Source organism: Trachinotus anak, unplaced genomic scaffold (assembly GCF_046630095.1).
Source record: "Trachinotus anak isolate AG129_WGS33_773 ecotype Australia unplaced genomic scaffold, CSIRO_AGI_Tana_v1 ptg000014l, whole genome shotgun sequence".
Lineage (NCBI taxonomy): Eukaryota > Metazoa > Chordata > Actinopteri > Carangiformes > Carangidae > Trachinotus > Trachinotus anak.
The window spans coordinates 20973749-20997580 of record NW_027273865.1 but is presented as its reverse complement, the minus strand read 5'-3'; the positions used below and the strand labels follow the sequence as shown (position 1 = coordinate 20997580).

Sequence of the window (23832 nt, the reverse complement as noted above, 5' to 3'; positions counted from 1 at the left end):
TGAAGTGTGAGAGGCTGAGCCCCATCACTCTGTGTGTCACCCTGTCTCCCTCAATAGCTGCTCCTGTCTCCTGACAGTTATTTTAATCTGCACCCAGCATGGAGCCAGGCTTGAGGCTGTCTTCATTTTACCTCCTCAAAGCCAAGCACACGGGAGACTACACACCAGTTACTTCTCCTCCAGAAACCCCAGAACATTTGCTTTTGATTTTCAAATAGTGCTGATGTCTTCTTGCTTTTTTTTTCCTTCCCTTTTCAGCACTGCTACACCAAACCCCAGGACTGCTGAACTTCTCTGTGTCCCAGAGAAAGAGAAGAGCAGGCAGCAAAACCACATAACCCAAGCAGAGGTGCAAACTCCTGATTGGACATTCAAACACAGGGCTTGGCTGTGTGAAACATCACTAAGATCATCTTGATGGAGGTGATGTTGGGATTACTATGTTTTTGTGAAACTGGTACTCAGCTGTCAGAAACTCGCCCCACATCACTGAGCCCGGAGTTCAAGATAATCAACCAGTGAACCAGGCATATGAGGGGCCCTCGAAGGACCATAAACTCTAAATCTACCACAAACTGTGTAAGATTTCAAGTCCACAGTTACACAGGCTTCTTAGCAATGCACATAAATACCTGCATCACATCTGTTACCACTGCTAATTGAAAGTGGTTAATTTGCTTTCCAGTTGATGCTTGATGAGTTGTTAAGGGTTCAGTTTCCCTCTCACTCTTGTCTTGGACAAGACGTGTGACTGAATCAGAGACTTTCTTGTAACTGGAGAGGCTTTACGTCTGTTTTTTTGTGTCCACAAAAAACTTGATGGTTAAGTGTAAGAGAATGCCAAGCATATTTCTGGTGAAAATTAAATGCCTCTAAAACAGATTTAGAAATATATATGGGTCACTTATATACTTATTTTGAAAACTACAGCGCCAAGATCCACACATGCAGGAACTGCAGTACAAAAATATGGTCCAATAGAAGAGCCATAAATGTTGAAGCAGAGGATATTTCATGATAAAAATGACCTCCAGACATATTTTAAGATATATAAAAATACTCTACTTCATAATAATAATTTATGTGTGATATTTTTTCTCCACATCAAACTTTAATTACTACCACTAAAATAACTGAGAATTACAAATCCTCCTCCAGAAATCCAGAATCTATCAATATGCAAAGATGCTTCATTTCAAAATGTTAACAACTCGACACAAGATGGCTCATTAAACTTAAATATAATCAAACAAAATCAAATTAGCAATTTTTTTCTTGAATAATATTTGTTTAAAATATTTTTTAGCCTTGTCATTGCACACAAATGTTGCCGGATAAAAATGCAGATTTTTTTGTTGATGTGAAATCCTCCAGACAGTTTGCATCCTCATCAAACTATTATCTAATTCCCAAAACACTGAGATGGCTCTCTGTCTGTCATACATGGAGGGGATTTTATTACATATCTCTTTTGTTGATAAAATTGTATGTTTTGATTTTCACACATTTTCTTTGTTTTTTCATTTCCCAAAAGAAGCCAAATCCCATCTCTGGTTGGTAGTTTTGCAGATTATTCTAAACAGCCTCTTTCACAAGAATAGACTCATCCTCACCTTAACTTATTTAAGTGTTCGTATACATACCTTTTACAGAGAAATATATTGTCCACCTGTAAGTTATTTCTTAATTCTGAATATTACAACAACCTTCATTTCCCAGTATTAAGAACACTCTTAATTCATTGGCGTTGATCATGGATTTTATTATTGTAGTGCGGTGTGCTGGTCGCGAAACACTGCAGGCAAAACTTGCACGCAATTGCACTTTTTTTCAGATCTGTTAATTGAATTAGGCAGCTGATACAGAGTTTGGAAGTCAGGTAAAAAAAATGAAATTGATGTTCATGCTTTTTTTTTTTTTTTTTTTTTGCAGAACTTTGACACACTTCTGTTGTTGTACAAAATTAGAAACTTATTTTTTCTACCACAAGATTACAAGTCCATATCACCACTGCTAGCATTTACCATACATGTGCATTTAACTAGAGAGTTCAGCTTTTACAAAAACTGTATTTGTATCATATCTCAGGTCATTTATGAGTCATTATCTACTGTTCTCATTTCCTGATGGTCCTCGGTGCTTCAGTGATGCATTTTCTATGATTTTTATTGTATCTTCCTGTTGTCTTTTCCCTTCGTCCATGATGTGTCTTTATCATCTGTGGTTGTGTTTTAACTAAAGCAGAGTGAAGAAGAGCCATGAACCAAATAAATAACAAAAAACATACGGGGACACCTGCTTTTAACCGTCTATTTTTGACTTGTGTGCTTCGGACGAAGTGTTGCATGGTGCTGATTTGTGTGATCCCTCAGTGGGGCGGAGGGCACAGTAAAGGTATGGAGGTAGAAAAAGGGGGAGAGAGGTTCCAGCTGTCATAGAGACCTATGGGATCCTGTGTGTGTGGATATGTCAGTGTGTGTTTTTGTGCAAGGCTGCTACCAGGCATCTCTCATCAACCCGAGAGGGGTCAAGCATTAAGGCCATGTCTGCTTCCCTGACAGTAGTATAAAATGGGTGGGGGTGTGGGAGGCACCTGAGCAGGGTGCTGTGGCGGTTTGAGGTGTGTGCGTATGTGCCTGCTCTTCTGTGTGGGGAGGGGGTCAGTGTCAGAGGAAGAGAGAGTGCTATCCCTAAGGCATTTTTCATGTGCGTTGGAGCATTTTCTCCTCTATCGGCCAGAGGCGGCTGTGGTCCGGCAGAGGCAAGCAGGTGCCTGGACCAAACATGCACCCCACATCCAGCATCCCCAAGGTGAGTGATGGGTGAACGGGCCCGCCAGCGGAGGATGGAGCCCCCCACCACCCACTCTCCGGTGTGGCTGATTGATGGGAGGCCGTTCCAGCTCGCCCTGTGTTGTGACAAGCAGCAGATGTTCTCCAATAATGTTTATCAGCCGGGCCTTCATCTTCAGATGACACACACCTGTTTCCAGTCAAACAGGCCCAGAGAGGCCATCCATCCGCGGAGCTCTGGGTGGCCACTGCACTGCTGGATCAGCTCTCCACACATAATGCCGGCAGAGAGCAGTGCCACAAATGAGGAGCTGGCACGCCAAAAGACATCTAAATGGTAAGATCAAGAAGTAGCTCTAGTGGAAGCCAAACCGTATGTATGCTTAACATAGTGCTGCACAGTTTTGTTTTTGTTTTATTTTTCATTTAAGATGCTCATAGGAAAAGAAGCTGATTCAGACATCATCTTGGTTCACTTAAAATGATCTCAGTACTTTTAAAGCAACTTGCATGAAAAAAATGACCTTCTGTTGTATGCAGGCCGGCTTATCAGGAATTATCCACAGAGAGAGGGATGCAGGAAACTGGCGATGAAATAGCCCGTAAAAGGTAAGATTGCATCATGGGTACTTTTTCACTGTAATTAAGCATAAGCCACTCTTTGCACAAGAGATTCTATCACTTTACTACCATAGCTTAATGTCCCAGAGATAATTTCTGCCCCTCTGCATTGAACCAGAGCTCCCAGAAGGCCACAGTGTTTTGAACTCCAGCTGACAGAGCTGTCGGCTCAGATAAAGGAGTGAAGGGGAAATCATTTCAACACGTTCCTGGACCATTTGCTTGGTTGTTGCCTGGAAAAATAAATGTTAAATGTGAAGGCTGCAACAAGATGCGTATCAATGAACTCTCCCACACTCTGGAATCTGTGGTGTGGTGTGAAGAGCGTACCTTTGGTTTAGATGTGTCAGATTACAACCCTGAACAAAGGTTGCATGTGTCTTTCATCAGAAATGATCTTTTGGCTTTTTCTAAATAGAAACTGTAGTTGAATTTACTTAATTATTTAAATGGTGAAGCGTTCAAACCCAAATGTGTAGCTGTTGATAGGTGTACATTGCTATTTCCACCACTAGATGGCACTCAAAATGGACAAGAGAGTGAAAGCTCTGTGGCTCTAGTGGGATAATTACACTGGCCTATGGTATAATGAAATAAAGAAGTAGATGGATAAGTATCAATTTAAGTGAATATCAATGGGTTACTCCAGCAGTACCACAACCCCAAACTGCTATTGTCACTCCTTCAAACATGGAGCTGAAGGCCTGATGAGCTACTCTCCAATCTGCTCCATGAGCAAAGAATGAGATGATTTCAATAGCAGACTCCAAGTGGTTCCGCCACCACGCCTGTCCTGATTACTCTTCATATTAAAACCATGTGCACGGCTGCTCTGCTCTGTCCGGGTCTGTTCCCCGGGACTGTGCCCAGTGTCCATCAATAACAGTAATGACCTGTAGCCTCCAGGGAGAAAAACAAACAGTGTAATGAAACCACAATCTTAAGCTCTGGTGCTTTCTAAGAGGGAGAAGGCAAGGGTGGAGAAAAGACAAGAAGATAAGCAGAGAAGAAGGGGAAGGAAAGGACAGAAGTCTGAGTGGCCTGCAATCGTTTGTTCTGCGTACACACACACACACACACACACACACACACACACACACACACACACACACACACACACACACACACACACACACACACACACACACGGGAGGACACCAAACCAACAGAGGAGGTACTACCATTATTGCAAACACAGCAAAAGCTTGATGTGATGATTTTAGGAGTCTCCCTACACACACACATACACACACACACACTTGTGCCAACTGCATGTACCACTCCATACCAACACCCCATCCTCCTTGGAGGCCACCCTCCCACACCCATCCATGCCTCCCTCTCCGAAAAATGTTTCCCCTGGCGTCTGAGTCAGCACGGGTGCCAAGTCAATCAGCGTGAGAGCTGCCAGCTGTGATGGCCTCTCTCTCTGGGGCTGTGATGTATGTTCCAGCAAGGGGAGCAGGGCAGTTACATGCCACACAGGGCTGGCTGCGTGGACGGGTGGCAGAGGAAAGGAAGGGAGGGTTGGGGTGAGGACAGAAAGAAGGAGGGGAGGAAAGAAAGAAGCGGACAGTGGCTGAACAGGAGCTGTAATGAGGCCTGATGGATTCTGAGGCTGTGCCAGCTGCCCCATTAGCTGAGTGGCTCCAAGCCCCACCAAGCACTGCCCACAGTGTGCCCACCCGACCACATACACACATGGTAGGGACACAGCAGCTTGGAGATCCAGCCCCTTTGACACACACACACACACACACACACACACACTTCACATTTAACTAAAACAGATTGCATTGACTAATGCACATTCTTCTGTCTGACTTCCTTAGCTCTTTAAAAACACACACACACACACACACACACACACACACACACACGGCCCTGCCAGCCACACTTCAATACACACTGAGCCCTTTATGAGAAGCTGTGGGTTAATGACGGCAATAACTCGTCCCAATGTGTTGATTAAGTGTGAGAGGATACATGGGTGACATTGGCATGCACTAATCAACACTGATCAAACCAGCGCATGCACAGCAGTCACATGTTAAGCTGCCAAACTCACCCAAGTGCCCTCCTCGCACCTCTTCACTGCCCACACACAATGACATTATGCACACTGCTCTGTATTCATAACATTTTGGTGTTCTTTCAAGAAGCAGTGCTTTTGGACTTTTGTCTGGGGGAAGTTCTTTATGTAGGTGATATGGGCAATTTGAAATGCAGTGGAGGTGTGGTCAGTGAGAGGTGGTGGCAAAGTCCCAGATGTTGTCAAGGTATAATCCCTGTCTGTTAAAAGCTTGTTGAGCAGTTGCTTCTATGTAGTTTTATTTCACCTTCAGAATGATGCATAATTTCCCTCCCCATAATCCTTCTGTACCAATGCAAGGTGATTATTTTCTCTGTATTTGTTCCAGCTATTTGAAATGGAACATAGATCATCTAAATGCAAGTTTGAGTTAAAACATAGGTTTTTTTCATGTGATGTGTCGCTTCCGGCATAAATTACATCAATATGATGAAACATGGACATGCAATAAAGAAGTAGTAGTTAAATCAGCTATAATCAATAATTTTATAATAACACTGGATCAAATAACTGTGGGCAACATGAAAGTGGTGGCTTATAGTGACAAAACGACAGAGAATTTACACCCAACTGCAGTTTTCCTAAGCTGGTTTTATAGAGTCTTTCAGGTCATTGTTTAGGTTTTGTGGCCTGCAACTTTACTGTCTTGGTTCATTCTCACAGCATCGTTTCTGACCATAGCAGGCAGCTGTTTTCAGCAAAAAATCCCCCCCACACTGAACGCTTTTTGCTTAGCACCAAGCAACAGACAGACAAGTTACAGTTACCAGCTGGTGACTGTAGTGGAGCATTTAGCAGCTAAAGAACCAGATATTACTAAGCAGAGTTAATGGAGATCGAAAAAACGATGAAGGAGAATGAATTCTGTTCGCCCAGTGCCAGGCAAAAATTCTTTAACTGCTGGAATTGTAAATAGACATCTTCATGCTAATAAGTAAAAAAACAAACAAACAGTAATAGCATGTTTAAGAACTGTAACTACTAGATTAGCAGACACAAATCTTAGAGGAAAGCGATGCTGTTGCATGACACTGACATGTTCACATAATCATAAAGGCTTAAATTAGTCCACAACAGCACAGGTGGCTAAACTCATACACAGGACCATTATCACTGCCACTCTATTATGGCCCTGGCCTGCACCATCACTACCATCACAGCAGCTGACCTCATCAAAGCTGGACGACCCATGCTGACCTCATCAACACTGCGTGACCCCCTGTGACCTCATCAAAGCTGGACGCCCCATGAAGCCCTGAGGGCTGACGACAGGCCCTAAGAAAACACCCCATCCATTAGGGTGCCAAGAGCACTGTAAATGTGGAGTGTCAGCGCCAGCCATCCTCACTGTCATGCCCAATTCTCCAACCCCCCACCCAGGCTACTCGCTGGACAATGGAGCTCCTGAACCTCCAACCCTCCCAGCCACAATGTCCGCCCACGTCGGCTGGCAGCAGTGACAGAGGGGGGTGGCGGATGGGGAGGCCTGCTGCAGGATGGGACTCTTATTGAGCGTTTGAGCGATGAGCCAGGTCATCACATCTACCCACCTCATCCATCATGCCCCACAAACGGACACAAATAAAGAGGACACATTCCTGCCTCCGCTCCCACTACCACATTCAAGCCCTCTCCAGCCTTTTCTCTGCTTCCCTCTCTCTCTGTGAGCCAAAGCCTGGAGAAAAAAGAGGACCAGAGTTCAGGCTCTCCCTCACTCTTGGAGGCCATGGGAGCGCCAGAGGAAAGCGCCAGGTGGTTTTCTGACTCATGTGTCTTAGTATAAATCTCTGTTTGGGCCAAAATGATGGGCAGCCAGAGGGACTATGGAGTGCGGAGGTGTGAGGAAAAAGGGAGACAAAGGCAGAGTAAAATGTTTAAGGAGAAACAACGAGAGAACGGAAGACATGTCAATCCACATTGTTGTCCTTTATTTCTTAGTTGTTCCTCCCACAGTATTGAATTGAAATGCATAACAGTTACATTGTAGAAAGCATTAAAACAAAGTACCTCAACTTGCTGATTACTTTTTAAAATCGATTATAAACAAAACAACGACAAAAACAAACAAAAAAATCTGGTCCCTCAAAACGGGAGAATAAATGAAAGTAATCTGTTATTTATCATAAGTTTGGCACAAGGGATTAACATGAACCGAACGTCACACAAGCTTGCAGACAACCGTAGAAAATGTCAGATACAGATCTTACCAGACCAATCATGCGCTTATGAAGAAATTATACCTGGCTTTTTTTTTTTTTTTTTATTATTCATTCTTTATGTTTTTTCATTTTTTACAATTGAATCATTAAATTGTCATAGAAAAAAAAAACCTAAGTAATATCTATTCATCAACCGGTTTCATTAGAAGAATAAGGAGTGAATGTATGTTTAATACTATCCGGCACTCAAATGTCATCTACAAACCCCTTTGAACTCTGGGATAGCCCGGTGAGGAATCTCCCCATCACCTGGGCTAAGAGCAGTGCTATTCAGTAAACAAACTACAGTTTGCCAAGAAATAAATACAATTCTCAACATACAACAGCAAATAACAACAACAACACCAACAAAAAAACAAAACAAATAAAAAAAAACAAAACAAAAAAAAACAAAATCATGATTGTCTAAAAATGAAAGACACACGAGCATGGAATAGCTAACAACTAGCATTCAGGCTATTTAGTGGTATTGTTGGCTGACTAGAATGGATTCAAGGGTGTTGAAAAAGACATATGCCCTTTACAGAACAACAATTAACTTCAGCACTGGCTACTTATCTCAGTAAAAAAAGAAAAAAAAGAAGTGATTTCTTCTCTTCCACTAAAAAGACAATCTATTTATATCCTTTCACAGATAGCGCAGGCGGGCAGGATGGAGTGCAGGGGAGAACAGTTGGTAGACACTTGTGTACAGTGCTGTGATTGTGCAGACACACGCAGCTATGAAAACGCAGATGGGAAACTGGCCTGATTTCAGTTTAACAATTACGTTTTGTTATTTCTTCTTCAATAACTTCAGTGATATTAAAGCGCTGCTTGCGCTGTCCTTACATGGAGCGGTTTTCATCTGAACTGAGGCTGCTTACCCCACCCTTCATTTTTATCATCAAGTACATGTATTTATGAGAAGCACCTGTGGATCTATGGGGGTTAAAGGGAATTCTTGTAAAACATTTTAAAGATATATTTTGTCACATGAGAGGGTTCTTTATACTTTACACAAAGTAAAGCACACTAAGCTGAAACTGGCTGTCTTAGAGACACAACCAAACTCACCCTCTAAGCGTGAAAAGTTATTTGCTTTGTATGTGCTGGGCAGTAAATGCAGTCTAGCAATGATACATCAGCACATCTTCCATGTCCACCAGCTACCTTTGCTGTGCAAAACATAGAAATTCAGCAGAATAAATACAGCTATTATTATTTTAGCATTATTATTTTCCACCACAACCTGGTTGGTGTCAATGTAAGAAATCAATTTTAAGGTCTCAGGGGGACATTTTGCTCTCTATCTGTTGGAGGTTTTCTCAGGCTGGGGCTGGGCTTGGTTCTGCATGGACAGTAACCCTGTTTTGTGTGTAAGGCGCTCCGCTCAGCAGTCAGATGGGCTGTGGTTCTGCTCAGCAGTCACTCTGTGGACGATGAGGGGGCCCCCGCAGATAGCCCCCCGTAATGGGCTCCCAGTGCCATAGGTTAGAGTTGGGGGTTGAGAAAGTGAAAGGGAAAGCGCAGAGGGGTGTCATCATACATGGCTGAGGGACTGGATGGCGCTGGATTCAGCAGCAGCCCGTGCCAGACTGTGCCACATGGTGGCTGGGGTGTGGGTGGCTGGGTGGAGAGAGTCCTTTTCAGCCAGAGACAGCATCATGGCATACGCCTAAGAGAGAGGGCGAGACAGATTACATTTAACTACCATGTTAAAATGCAAATAGTGATGTATAGGCAAACATGCATTTGAATTGTCAATGTTTCTGTTACCTGAGACTTAGATTTCCTAAAGAGTGGCTGTTTGACTGCCTCAGTCAGAGAGGGGGAGCCAAATGATCCATCGTCCTCGTCTCCATCTGCGTCACTCACTTCACTTTCCTCCAGCTTGCGCATGTCTGAAAAGTGACGAATATGATCCAGGGCTGAGTAGCCGCTCTGCTCCTCCTCATCCTTATACCTGGAAGTCACACAGAAGATTAAAAATTAGACACTTTCAAGATACGTTTGACAGCAAATCATCATTTACACCATATAAAATTATGTTGTAATTGTGTGCCGCTGTATTGAATTTACCCCCTTGGAGAGGTTTTGCAATTGAGGTTCAAGTCATTTGGCCCAGTGAAGTCCATTTCGTCTTGTATGATGTCATCACTAAGGTTGTTTGGGATCCCCGCGCCTTCCGGTTTCCCAGGAGTGTCGCTAGGCTCTTCCCCTTCTTCTTCATCAGCACCGAGCTCCTCTGCTTCCTCATCTTCCAGGTCACGTGACCCATGGCTGGCCATCAGTGGCTTCTCTTCCTCAAATGGGCCACCATTTAACCTGCAGACCAGGAACATTGATTAGATCAACGCAGCCTGATAAAGCAGTAGATATCTTAAGGAAGAATAAGTGACATCCAGCTTATTAACTGTACATTTTAGATATACACTGTTTGATGTTTAAGAAAAGAGAGAGTGATGAGAAAACAGAATCAACTTGAGAGTTGAAATCTTGTGCTTTGTAAATCAGTAACATCAGAAATGGAGTGAAAACTACACAGTGGTTTAGTAAATATACTGGGTGCTGGCTTTTGTCTTTAGTTTTATGTTTCCTAAAAGTGAATTCTTTCTCAGTATATACAAAAACAATGGAGTGCATGGAATAAACAGCAGAGAGTGGTGGATCTGAAGCAGAACATGGCAGCTGGGATGGAGCAGAGCCGGAATCCCGTTTGTCATCGAGGCTCTGGGGCCCCTCTGGGCACAGCAGCACTGGGTTGATCGTTGCAGTACTTAACTGGAGTGCTCTGCCTCTCTCCTTGTTTATTTTCTCTGCTATCTCGTATTCATCTAATAGGCAAAATATTTAGCTGACAGCCCCATTTGGTGAGAGAGTTATGAGAGCGTTGCCAACCGGCCCATTCCTCTATCCCTGTGGAGGGAGACGGGGCCAGCTATCCAAACTGCCTGAGTCTTAATCTGTCCCTCTGTCTCAGCGCCACAGGAAACCACCATTTGGTAAATCATCTGGAACCACATTAAGACTGATTCACTAATTACACTCTGGGACGTCTTTCGTCAGCTCCCAAAAATGCCATTTCTCACACAAAGGTTTCAGAGATGAGGACTGAGAACTGGACGTGGAGAAGTGGACAGATAGGAAACAAAACACATCAAGCACATCACCACATAATTACAGGATGCTTATAAACAGGATACCTGCATTGGATTTTAAAGGGACGCATTTGAGCGTGCAGTGATTCCAGAGGAGGGAATTATCACAGATTATATTTTAGCGCATACAGGATCTACATCATCTTTTCTCCTTTATCGGGAGCTGATAACATTATGCTTTCGACTGAGCTCCCACTGGGAAAGTTGGTGGCTGACAAGGTGGTGTTCGTGCCGTGTTGAGCTCACAGGGCTGAGAAGAGGGACTAGCTCCACGAGAGAGAGCGAGAGCTCTGTGATTAAGAAAACAGATTCGCTAATTACGCTTTCAAACGTGGTAATTTGCTGAGGATAAAGTATCTATCAGAAGTAGTCAGGAGAGAAGCACTTTGAAAGGAAACACGGGCCGACCCTTTGACCCCACCCCCTCTACCCTCTTCCTGTAGGGAGACATGTTGGTTCCAGATGTTGGTTCCACTCCCCCTCCCGCCTCTCCCCCCTACCCTCTGACGCTCTACCGCCCGGTCCTGCTCTCACAGGCCTTCTGCACAATCATACACCAGTCTGTGAGATCTCTATCTGGCCTTACAATCTGCCCTGTGATCACACCAACGTGAGGCACGTGAAAACAAACTCCAGGACCTGAGCAGACCTCTCAGCTGCTATCCGACCTGATCACAGCCCCAAGAATTTATTTGCATAATGCCCGGGCAAAGTTGCATGCACACCGATATCTGTCCGTATGTGTGGCCAAAAGGCAACTGATATAAAGAGCTCCTGCACGTTTCCAAAACCTGTGATTATCTTAAATGTCATCACAGATGATTGCTCTCTACTCCAGACCCCTGAACATGATGTGATTATTAACGAAGGCTGGCTGGGTGGTATGAAAATGCAAGTCTACAATGGGCTGATAACAGTTTATTCTAGCCTTTTCAAGTCCAACAGTGCTAAAGCCACAATTACTGTAAGAGTTCAGTATGCAGTAATTTAGGCCGGACTAATAGATTGAGCTAAATAAAAGCTAACCTGTGTCATGTGTGTTTTGTGTGCTCATTTGTACCTGCTGTGACAATGTATTTGTTAGTAGTATTTTATCAATATTTGTCTGTAATCATTATCTCTTTTTTTCCCTCACTCTGTTGATGTAGATTTGCTCAGGAAACCAAAATACATGCCCTCAGAAATGAACACATGAATCTGTGCTTACCCTTCCTCAGAGGGGTCTGGGGATGTCTGGTTCTGACCAGTGTTGCCGATGAAATTTCTTATTTCATTGAAATAAGAGTCTTCTTTGTCATCCAATATGGCACTGCTACTGTCCAGTTCAGACTGAGGAGACGACATTGCAGTGCCTGCAGAAAGAAATGATATGTTTCTAAAGATGTTTTGACATTTGAAAACATTTTTTTTACTGTCTCAAATAAAAATGAAACTGTGCCATGAAGCCTTGTTTGTCTGCTCCTGTCAAATGTCCTAAAAGAAACACATTCTCCTCATTGTCTGTATCTTATGGTTACAATGGGCTATTGAAGTGAGTGAAATATTCAAATCCAGTTCTTCCCCACTGATGTAATGATGGAGCCATTACATCACAGGGAAAAATTGGATTGTGCATCATGTTATACACATTTCCACTGAATTCACCATGAATTATTTTGTATCTTTGGAGACCCTGAGCTCTTGACTACAATTTGAAATTAAGTTTTGTCATGATTTGACAATGTTTGGCTACGCAAAATGCATTTGTAATAATTGAGCTGCCAAATTGTCTGTGAGGTTTAAGAGACTGTGGTTTTATTATTTTAAGAGTGGGAAAAAAGCCTTTACTGCTTAAAATTTTCAATCTGTTGTCTTTATCACTAAATACCGTGTGTGCACTCTCATCCACAGGGACTCAGTTCACACTGAGAATGTGCTGAAGGCTATACTGTTTGTTGGTGTCGGCTGCTGGCCAGGTGTCACTGCTTGTTCTGCTGATTCAGAGTCAGGCTGATGCAACCTATCAAAGCTGTGCTGCTGATGAAAGCAGCTCATTCAAAAAAATATTTGTGTGAGAGGTAGATGACAGATTTATATTATTTAGTTTTTCAGCTCCTAAAATTGTTTCCAATCATGAGTAAATTATGATTTTTGTTAATCAGCAGAAGTATTTATAAATCTCACAAATCAGCAAACCAGATCTCATTTTCTCTGATGAAATACGTGGGGGAAGTTTGAAAGAGAGGAGAAAACTTCAATGATTTTTTAAATCTAGGTTGACATAGGTTGACTTTTTGTGTCTCACCTGACAGGTTGCCATTCTCGTGCTTCTTGAGGTGACGGTCCAGGTTGGTCTGCTGACCGAAGCAACGGTCGCACAAGTGGCACTTGAAGGGCTTCTCCTTGTTGTGGATGTTGCGAATGTGACGTTGCAGGTTGGAGGAGATGCTGAAGGAGCGGTCGCAGTATTTACACCTGCAGGAAAAGTAGAGACGTTTCACTTGAACAATTATTAAATGTCAGAAAACAGAAAAAACCAGATGCTGTTAGTTATAACTACAACTGTACTGCATAATGAATCAGGAACCGATGGTTCTGTGTTCTGTGGGAAACATAATGAGATACATAATGAAGGACACACATACACACACATACAGACAGTCCCAGCAGTCCCACAGTCCCAGACATGATGGAGGAGCTTGTTTAAGGTGAAACAGCTCTGCCTCTTATCTCCAGCCAGCGCAATAAAATTGCATTCTTCTCTCACAAAATAAGCACGCAACAGATTTGGTTCTAACCCTGCAAAATTAGAGCCTCTTGCCAAGTTTCTTCATGCAAAATTATACAAGAAGATTACATCTTTTCTTCTGGTGGAATTAGCTCGCTCGATTGGCTGTCCCTCAGGAGCCCCCTGGTTATCTCCACAAAAAATTACAATAAACAGCGGTGATCTTTAATGGCATGCCAGCGTGTGGAGTGCAGGCTATCAGGCTGGGGCAGTAGAGGCCTGAGCCTATCTCTCTCTCTCCCCTGTGGTCAGCAGCCCTCCTCCAAGCTTTGGGCCAACATTCCTCTACCTTAGTAACTACAAAGCCGAGCGGTGTTAGCCAGGGCTCGCTCATTATCCCAACGTAGTAAATGTGCAAGATTAATTTTTACATGTGCACTGAACTGCTGCTGCATTGTTTCTTCTACCTCAGCAGCACCTGGAAAAATGCTGCAGAGTTGAAGTGAGAAGAGGGAGGCTTTGTTAACGATTTCCAAAGTTTCCCTAACACAAAACAAAATTGCTATGATTACTATTATTATTACTATGGTTCCTGAAAAAAAAAAGAACTTAATCCTGTGATAACCTTTTTAGTTGGCAAGAAAGCCTCACTTGGTGCGGCAAGTAGCCAGTGGGCTTGCAGATGACGATGAGTCTTGGCCTCAAAGACACAAGAGAAATGGCCACAGCTGCCGGGCCTGGACATCTGCCCACGCTCCTCATCTCCCCAATTTTCCTCCGAACTTCCTCCCCTTCTCCTCCGCTCTGCTCTTTTAACAGCCCAGCCCCCCCTCCTCCACCCCCCTCCTGTCACCCAGGCGACGGACACCATTTTTCATCAGGCAAATTATTTAGCAGTAGGATAATTATTCCAGGCTTTTACGGCATAAGAAAACATACATAAACTCTGTTCTAACTGTAGACAAGAGTTCTCTGGGAAAACATCCATGAGCTGTTAACAAATGAGCTGAGCCTCTCTGTCTTTCTGTCTGCTTGAAAATACGTTGTTTGAAAGTGTGTTTGCTGCTTTTGCTCAGATTTGTGTGGAAGGAAAATCAGCTCTTCACGGGGGAGTTAATGTGCTTATTGTGCAAATCTAATACTTGACTTGATGATAATGTTCCCATACTGTGTGTATTCCTGGGAGTGAGGAGGATAGATGAGGGGATGCTGGGAGATGGCGAGAGAGGAGGATGATACTCAGCCAACAGCTCAGTGACACAACCCAAAATTAACACCCACACATCACTTCAACTTAGCACACAGCTCCACAAGACAGGGTGTGTGAATGTGGCTCATCGTACTTGTAGAAATCGTCTTACCTATATGGTTGCTCTCCTGTGTGAGTCCTGAGGTGGCGGGTCAGGTTGGCAGAGCGTGGGAATATTTTCCCACAATATCTGTGACAGAATAAAAAACATTTTTAAGTATGATTTACCTACTTTACTTTTGTTATCTGAAAACTGTATTATCTAATTTTCAAAAACTAGTAACACATGGCCACATAAAAAATTTAAAACACAAGAAAAACAAAAAGACTAACATGAGAAAAAGAAATATATGGCCAACATTAAAGTTAAAAATTTAAATCATGATAAATGCTAAACCAGCTGCTGTAGTTACCTGCACGTGTAGCGCTCCTTGCCCTTGCGCAGCAGCGTCTCTGGAAGTGCAGAGGGTGGGGCTCTGAAATCAAACATGGAGGGGACGGAGCGCAGCAGGTCCCCAGACTCTGGTTTCAAGGAGCCGAACGTCTCAAGCTTCTCTGCCATGTTCTCGATGGCCGACATCTGAGGAGACAGAACAGAGGAAGGACAGAGTGAGGGGGTTAGTGCTGTGCTTACAAACATACTGAAAGCTCACTTAGCGCTGCAATGTACAACATGCAGAGCAAAGAAAGTGATGTTGAAATGGAGTTTTATCAGTTCTGAAAGCTGCATCACTTGATCAGGATCATGTCACTTGTGGAAAAAAATGGTCTCAAATTGATTAACATCAGAAATAAAATAACCTTAAACTGTGAGATTTCATTTGTTTTTTCCACTTGTTGAAAAAAACTCAGTGGTTATTTTCACAGCTTCAACACTGTAGGTCACCACGCAGTTATGCTGCAGGACACCATTGTACACTTGATTTAGTTTCTGATTGCAGTAAAATGCAAAAGGCAAAATGTATAATTTAGGCCAGTGTACGTTAGGGGCACATGTTCCAGCCCCAACACCTTATTTTTTTTAATGTATTTATTTTTTTACATTTGCTGTGGACGTCTTTACATTAAGCACAAATAGATTTGACTGTGATTTACAGTTCAGCTTCTTACTGAAGATATAATTAATACATTGTATACAGATTTGTTCATATCTTGTTTGATTGATGAGCCTTGTTTACAGGCATCATACCAGGTGAAATGAGGTGAAACAGGTATTAGGTGAATTCTTTTTATGACGTTCATTAATGATTCATGCATAACAAGGTCAAATCCCTGGTATATGTGTATGACAAGTACATGTGATACTGATTCAGAACTGTGAGGAGGTGTGAAACTTTTTATGTGTATTTCATCCAACTCTTGCTCTTCTACAAATACACATATACATGTACAGTAGATACATAAACACACAAAGACATACACACACATACACACACACACACACATATAGGATTAAGGACTGCAGCCAATCTACTAATGAACATTTGCTTTCATCAGATACTCTCTGAGGAGATATGTGTACATGTCAGTTGGTCTGTGTATGTGTGTGTGTGTGCGTGTGTATGAATAAGAAACTATGTGCTGCATGGTGGCCGTAGTTGATTAATTACCAACTATGTATGTGAAAGAGAAAATATATCTGTATGCGTGCGTGTGTGTGTGTGTGTGTGTGTGTGTGTGTGTGTGTGTGTGTGTAAGAGAGAGAGAGAGTGAGAGAGAAAGAAGAATGTATGTGTAATGCATGTGTACATGTGAGTGTGTGTGTGCAGAATGTGTGCGCTTACAGACATGGGAATTGTATGTGAGTGTGATTGTACATGCTTAGTGTGTATCTGTGTAGTTAGATACATGTCTGTGTGTTTGTGTGTGTGTGTGTGTGTGTGTGTGGCAGAGGAGTGATTCATGTCCACTGCTGGGCTGTAAACCATTCTGTGCACAATGTGGGCAGACAGCACATTCGTCAATATGAAAGATGTTGACATTACTGATCAAGGGCCAGACACGGGTAATAATGATATCGCTGTGCTGAGAGGGGCGGGATGGGGGAGGAGCGGGGGCTGGAGGGGGAGTGAAGGGAGAACTAGAGGGAGGAGGAGAGGGAGCGGGGGGTAGGAGGGGGGTGAGGGGGTCCCAGTAGGCTGCAGGGCCCTGTCAGCCCATCTCACACACACACACACACACACACACACACACACACTTTTTTTTCTTTGGTTTTTAAAGGGGCCACACAAATTTGCATTATTTTGCGTGTATTGAATTTTCAGCCTGTTTCTTATTCTTATTTCAATAAGGCAACAAATCAATGGTGATTCGGGTCCTCCACCAGAGCCCTGCTCCGACTCTGACATTCCATCTCCTGCTTTCACCCCCTGTCACTCTCAGGCTTCACGCCAAGATGGAGCAGACTGAGGGGAAAGAAAGAGAGGAAGAGAAGCATGATGAAGGACTAGATGATAAGGGAGAAGAATGGAAGAAAGAAGAAGAAAAAAGAAGAAAGAATGAAAGAAAGAAAAAAAAAGAGTCTGGAGAGAGAAGGGCTGATGGATGGTGGTGGAACCTGGTGTTGGGAGCGGCTGATTAGGAGTGACGGCCGAGTGTAAAGTTCCTGCCGCAGCCGTCGACGTTCCCACTGAGGGAGGATGTGGAGTGTCAGGTCCGTTTGATTATGAATATGCCAATGCTGCATGCCATGAATCAAAGGCAAGGGAGAGAACAGAGTGAGGGAAAGAAGGAGGGGAATGAATTGAAAGATAGGCAAGGGGTTGTGGGGAAGAGGGAGGTGAAATGCTTTCATATTTCTCTTGAATGTGCACTGTGTATTTCATTGGGCTCTTTTCAGGCACTTGAGTGAATACTCAGTTTGTCTGCCTTGCTCAATGAGAACCCATAACTCTCGGGAACATTAGGGCCCCTAAAGCTGTCAGCAGTATTGAGCCTGTCCGATAAGACACTTTTTAGAGCTGAAACTACTTCATCTCTGCTCCATCTACTGGGGAACTCTGATCCAACCTCAGCCCACTCGTGCTGCTGCACTCTATTAAGAGTTTAATCTCACACCTCTGGTCAGCCTTGGCCTCTGTATCCTCTAAATTAAAGGTATAGTTCTAAAACATTGGTATTTGTCTGGCTGTAATGCAAGAGTTAATGTTTTTCTCATGATTTAAAATAAATACTGATATATTATTATTTTTTGAATCTACTGTTGCATTATCCACAATGGTGTAAGGAGACAAAATAATTTTTAAAATGTTTTTGTCTTTATTCATGTGTCATCACATTTTATAGTTAAAATGTTCCAAAAATAATCAACAGTGTTTTGTCAGTTTCATTAAACCAGTCAAAACACCTGTTTGCAGTCAAGCAGTACTGATTTACATATCAAATCCAATGGATTAGATATATTAATAATGATTGAAACTAGTAACCATAAGTCTGCCACAGATTACACTTCAAAAAACCCTCAGCCATTGAGCCGTTTTTATGGATGGTGAGTCAGGTTCATTAGGCCACTGTCTGACAATACCACGTGTGTGAAACGTTCGACTTAAAGGACAGGAGGATAAACGGCTCCACATTTTGCTCTAAAGTGATTTTTCAAAGGTTTTATACCGCCCCCCCCACTCCTTTGTATAAGAGACTCCCCCCCAAAACCCACCCACACACGTACATCCAAACACACAAACCTCCCAAAACCCCCTTGTCCTCCCCCCCAGGCAGCGTGTGTGAGCGTCTGTGAACTTGCTTGTTGCTGTAGCGTCGCTCTGGGACCAGCAGTTGATTGGCTATCTTCAGATGTCAGTGATGCTGTGAGGGCCTTAATTAGCGAGATGCATTCTCAATTGTTGATCTTAATCGGGAACCAGATGTTTGGAGGGAGGAACTAACCCCCCACCCCCAACAACCCCCTCCTCGCTCAGTGTCCCAAAGAGACTGTTACCCTTGCGCTGATGTAAAGCAGCTCCCCTAAACACCACCCTCCACCCCACCTTCCACTCATCTCCCCCATGCCCATTTGCAAGAGCCGTACTTCATTCTCCAAATAAGCAAACATATATTCAGAGCTGGTGGATGGACAGTGTGTAGCTCGGCTGGAAATCCCCACTTAAACCCTTTCATGTGAATCACAGAGGGGAGATGTCTAGATGTAAAGATGTAAACAAGCCAAAAAGCAAGGCTCAAATACTCAAGGTGAATTATTGCAATATACTCTGATATGATGTTCAATGTAAACATTCAGATAATATTTCTCAAAAATGATACAGAAACGAACACAAGTCAGTCAGTGCGTGATGGTGATTGGCTAAAGCCATGCGAATGTTGGGTGATGACAGTTGTGAACTGTTTTGCAGCCCATGCATTAATTAGGGGATAGGGTCTGTTTGGTAGAAGAACAGACACATGGCAGTACTGTAGGTTAAAAAGGAACTTACCCAAGTTCTCTGATCTGGCAAACGAAACTAAGGGGCGGAACAGAAGGAAAAGAGAAAGCAGTCAGAACCAGGAAGTGGCGCATGAATCAACAGCTTTTGATTGGTCACATATGGGTATGGACGGGATGATGGGTCTCACTGTGATTAACTTTGAATGAGCAATGAGCTGCCTATCTGCAGAGTTATGGCGCTGGAATTATAGGAGGCTCTAATAGCTCCCAACACTTCCTGGTGTTCAATAAGCTCATTATAGCAGGCTACAAATACAATTCCAGTATGTAATCGAAGCCAGTATTCCTTAGCAGTAAAATTTCCTGCCAGGAAATAAAAAGTTGAATCACTAAAGGTTGAAAAAAATAAGTTCCAGTCCCCTCAGCTTTGCAACCTCTTTTTTTTGATATATGGCTCAATAGTGAGTCAGGTGACTGAAAACAAACCCCCTCAAAAGTATACAGAAGGGCCCCTTGCCTGGTCTGGCTTAGACCTACCCAGGTCTGGTGTTTCTGGGAATGATTTGTGTGTCCAGACATCATAAAGTCATAAAGATGGTCTAAGCACTCTGTTAGTGTTTCTACTGATAGGACACCTCATTAAGGCGTGTTGGACGGCCATGTGGCTGCTGCAGCCTGGGCCCATGCAGCAGTCTGGACAGGGGACATAAATCAGACAAATGAAACAGCCTGTAAAAACCAGACCTGAAACGGCCAGAAAAGAGGAAAAAAAATCATATGCCTGAGAAAGTGGTGTTTTCACTTTCCGACGGACCATTCTCACCCGCAGGGGAAGATTGAACAAATGAACGTCAATGCAACATGTCATAGACACACATACTCTTGTGTGAATGCGTGCACATGTACATGGAGTCTCACACTGGAAATACTGGCACAGAGCGCCCAGGGGTAGAAATCATTGCTTTAAGAGCGTATCGTTTTTTATATTGTAATCAAAGACACGTTATGGGACGACATGTCACAGGGTGCCCTTTCTTTCTGCCACATCTGTTTCAGATAGCCAACAATGGTCTTAACAGGCAGTAGCTTGGGTAAGGCTGGAGCCATATACTAATCCTGATTAATCCAGTTTGGTCAGCCCCGACAACTCCTCACAGAAAGAATCATACATTGTGTAACAATGATGCTGTCAAGGTAAGATGACGCAGATCATCAAATCGTTCACAGCCATTGTGAACTCAAATGGGCAGGACTGGCCAAGCACTGCCCATACAAATTAGGACTGTTACTGTCTATTTAATCAATCTCAGGTTACTTCAGGCAACTAAGATTAACTTCCAAGCTAAATAAACAGAAACCAGAGGATAGGTAAAAGTGTACAGTTGCCATTTTATTCCCTCTAAAGGCCCCAAGTTGTCCCAGTTCAAGTGGATGCCACAATCAGAACCTACCTGTGGATGGAAGAGGAAGCCTGGAGCTGGCCGCATGTACTTGTCTTTCAGAGTCTCAAACGGATCGCTCATTCTCCTCTTCTCAACCCTGCTAATAGTAGATTTCTATCAGCTCTTAACACATGCACAGCAGAAAATATTGGTACACTTATATTCACTATTACAAAAAAATTACAATTAGAAAACACATGATAGTAAATGACACCAGAAGAGTATGAAAACTCTCTTGCATAATACAATGTCTAACAGGGGTTTGTTGAACTGTTCACACATTATATAAAACTGCAGACCTGAATTAAGGCTAAGTAAGCTACTGGGAATAACAATACCTGTAGATGGGGTCCATGAAGAAAGGGGTGGGCCTGGCATGCTGTAAAGAAGTGTCTGCTTTTGGGATCTCCACCACTCCCTTCTCCTCTTCATAAATCAGATTCTTCTTTGTCTCCTCCTCTCTTGGATTGCGTCCACGGCCCCTGGTGCCAAGGCTCAGGTCTAGTGGCTGATCCTGGCCGACAGAGTGGGAGGCCTCTGGTTTGGAGGGAGTGAATGGGGCTGACTTTTCCTCCTTTCGTTTAGTAGTGAGGTCAAACGGTGACTCAGCTGAAGATTTTCCCTGGGCCTTCTTACCGTCATCTGCCGGAGACTGTGGCTCGCCCTTTAGGCCAGGAGGTCTAAGGTCCCTGTCTGGGAAAGGGTAAACTGGAGGAGAGAACGCTGGGAAGAAAGGCAGTGGGAACATGGAGGGATAGGGCAGAGACCCGACCTTCTTGTCCTGTAGGCCAGCCAGCCCTGTGGAGCCAAAGTACTTCTCAGCAATGGAGGCAATGGCCTTAATAGAGTCATTCACAGCCCCTGTCACAGCTGTGTGCTCGTCCAGCGAGGTTGGGATGAGGGAAGGGCCTGGAAAGTCTTTAGCAGCACTGCTGCTTGTCAGGCTGGGGCTCTGGGTGCCTCCCTCACTGGCCTTCCTCTTGGGGCCTTTGCCATTTTCTCGAGCAGCCCCTCTCTCCCTCTCACTGTCCATGTCGCTCTCCAGCTCGGAGCCTGATGTGCTCTCCAGATCACTTCCGCTGGGCGTGCTGACATCGTCCAGGTCGCTGCTCTCGGACTGGTCACTCTGCTTGTTTTGCTGCTTTGTGGAGGATGAGGAGCTCTGGGTATGGAGCTCTGAGCCTGGCATCTGACTGCCAGGTGAACCACCATCTTTACGGAGAGCTTTGAGGAGCTCTCGGGACTCCTGACTGCCTGGGCTCGGAGGCAAAAGTGGACTCTTACTTAGCTCTGCACCAGGTCCAGTAGCAGGTGCATGAGATGGTTGCCTGATGGGAGAGGTGGTAGCAGGAATGAGCGGTGGCCGGTGGTAGAGTCCAGAGGGGAAGAGGCCAGGGAAGCTGAAAGGAAATGCTGGGGCAGCAGGGAAAGTAAGCCCACCATGGTGACGACTGGCCCCAAAGTAATCAGCCAGTCCAGCACTGCTGTGGCCCATCGCCAGAGCTGATTTGTCCAAGCCAGGGGCGCCAGGGAGTGGCATACCCTGGGCAAACAAGCCCCCTGCCGTAAAATGGTTCTTTCCTTCACAGAAGCGCCGGTGCTTGTTGAGGGAGGACGTGGTGCTGAACATCTGCCCACAGTCCTTGCACTTGATCTGTGTGCGGCAGTCAGCGTGCATGCGTTTGTGGCGACACAGGTTAGAGAACTGGGTGTAGGACTTGTGGCATACCTCGCCTGCAGGGACATGGAGACAGATACAGAACGGATCAGTATGCAACCCATTCCAACACACACACACACACACACACACACACACACACACACACACACACACACACACACACACACACACACACACACACACACACACACACACACAAAATAACATCACATGATATGACATCCCTCGTTAACATGCTTCAGGCTGGCTGAAGCTAAGGCAGAGGAAATACATTATGAATGATATGCTTGTGTTCCCATCAATACTCTGACAATAGTTTTCCAGCAAAATAAGGGGGAGAGGTGTGTCCAGATCCTGGCATTGTAAGTGAATCTGTTTGGTAGATGGTGTGAGTCAGTTGCTGCCACTCATCACCTGCACATCAAACTAAATTCCCAGGCATCTCCAGGCCCATTGTCCTCCCAGGGACGCTCCCAGGGAGTCCATAAACAATCACACGCAGACACACATAGACATGCAGGAACACTCACAAAATATTCACATAACACAGAGAACCTGAATCACACTCACAGACACACAGGCATGCAGACATACTAATATACACACACACACACACACATTCTCAGCCGCATGCAGTACAATGGCTCTATTTTAAGTTTGTGAAGGAAGCGGAGTTGAATGAATCCTATCCTGCAGTCCGGTTCCCAGGGACAGGTCTCACGTCCTCTACTGCCCCTCTTCCCTCTTCCCCCTCCGGGCCTCGCCAGTCACCCCCTCAGCCCCCTCACCTGGTCCCCATAGCCGAGTCCCTGTCATCCTGCGCTAAGTGACCTTCCCACAGTCAGCTCTTGTATGCCTGTCTGTCACTCTATCTGACCCTGGGAGACGTACAGTGACAACACCCGGCCACGAAACAAAACCTCACCGTCTGACATTATCTGTTGCCATTATTAATCTGTCAACATTATCTCCTACTAAAGGATGACTTGTTCATATTTACAATAAGGGGCTGTAGCCAAGTACTCATTGTTTTCCCATGCTCTTTTCTCTCTGTTCTAATAAAAGTCAAGAATGCAGTTTATGAAAAAGGGATGATGTCTCTGTTTGTTACCACCCTTCCTCCACACTATAGGGTACTTTGCAGATCCGCTACACTACAGATGATGTTTCAAAAAAACATCAACCGACAATTCAGAGAGCAGTTAGAAGCAGCTCCGAGTGATTGATTTTGCTCACATTGTTATTAGATCTTCAAAACGAGGATAAGGAAGTGGTTAGGCTCACACTGTGATTACACTTCTGCATACTTTGGATGCCTTCCAACCTCAAGGTGCACATAAGGCAGTTTAAGGAGATGGAGAGATAGAGCGGGAATAAAGTATTGTGGAAACAGATTTAAATAAACACCCCAGAGGAAAGACAAATGGGAATGTTTGAGCCAAGAGTGAATGTAATCTTATAAAAAAGTCAATTTTAATGAATAGACATAGAAAACTGAGTTGAAATAA

The 23832-nt window shown here is 44.1% G+C and overlaps 2 protein-coding genes across 20 annotated transcripts in view; one reads left to right on the top strand and one right to left on the bottom strand.

Annotated features, from left to right (window-relative positions):
- Window positions 1–2292, top strand: part of egfem1 (EGF-like and EMI domain containing 1) — a 57091-nt gene extending 54799 nt beyond the window's left edge. For all 4 annotated transcript variants that reach the window (XM_071496363.1, XM_071496362.1, XM_071496360.1 and 1 more), the window contains one exon: window positions 259–2292. In XM_071496363.1, coding sequence (XP_071352464.1) covers window positions 259–338 — 80 coding nt within the window. In that variant the 3' untranslated portion in view covers window positions 339–2292. The remainder of the gene's footprint in view (window positions 1–258) is intronic.
- A 5120-nt stretch (window positions 2293–7412) lies between these two features.
- Window positions 7413–23832, bottom strand: part of mecom (MDS1 and EVI1 complex locus) — a 136824-nt gene continuing 120404 nt past the window's right edge. For 7 of the 16 annotated variants that reach the window (XM_071496385.1, XM_071496371.1, XM_071496373.1 and 4 more), the window contains 10 exons: window positions 20982–22377; window positions 20653–20743; window positions 19251–19277; window positions 15234–15400; window positions 14933–15010; window positions 13149–13318; window positions 12072–12216; window positions 9786–10031; window positions 9483–9669; window positions 7413–9381 (listed from right to left, as the gene is read on the bottom strand). In XM_071496385.1, coding sequence (XP_071352486.1) covers window positions 9247–9381; window positions 9483–9669; window positions 9786–10031; window positions 12072–12216; window positions 13149–13318; window positions 14933–15010; window positions 15234–15400; window positions 19251–19277; window positions 20653–20743; window positions 20982–22377 — 2642 coding nt within the window. In that variant the 3' untranslated portion in view covers window positions 7413–9246. The remainder of the gene's footprint in view (window positions 9382–9482; window positions 9670–9785; window positions 10032–12071; window positions 12217–13148; window positions 13319–14932; window positions 15011–15233; window positions 15401–19250; window positions 19278–20652; window positions 20744–20981; window positions 22378–23832) is intronic. The other 9 variants (XM_071496372.1, XM_071496381.1, XM_071496379.1 and 6 more) reach the window with 3 other exon arrangements.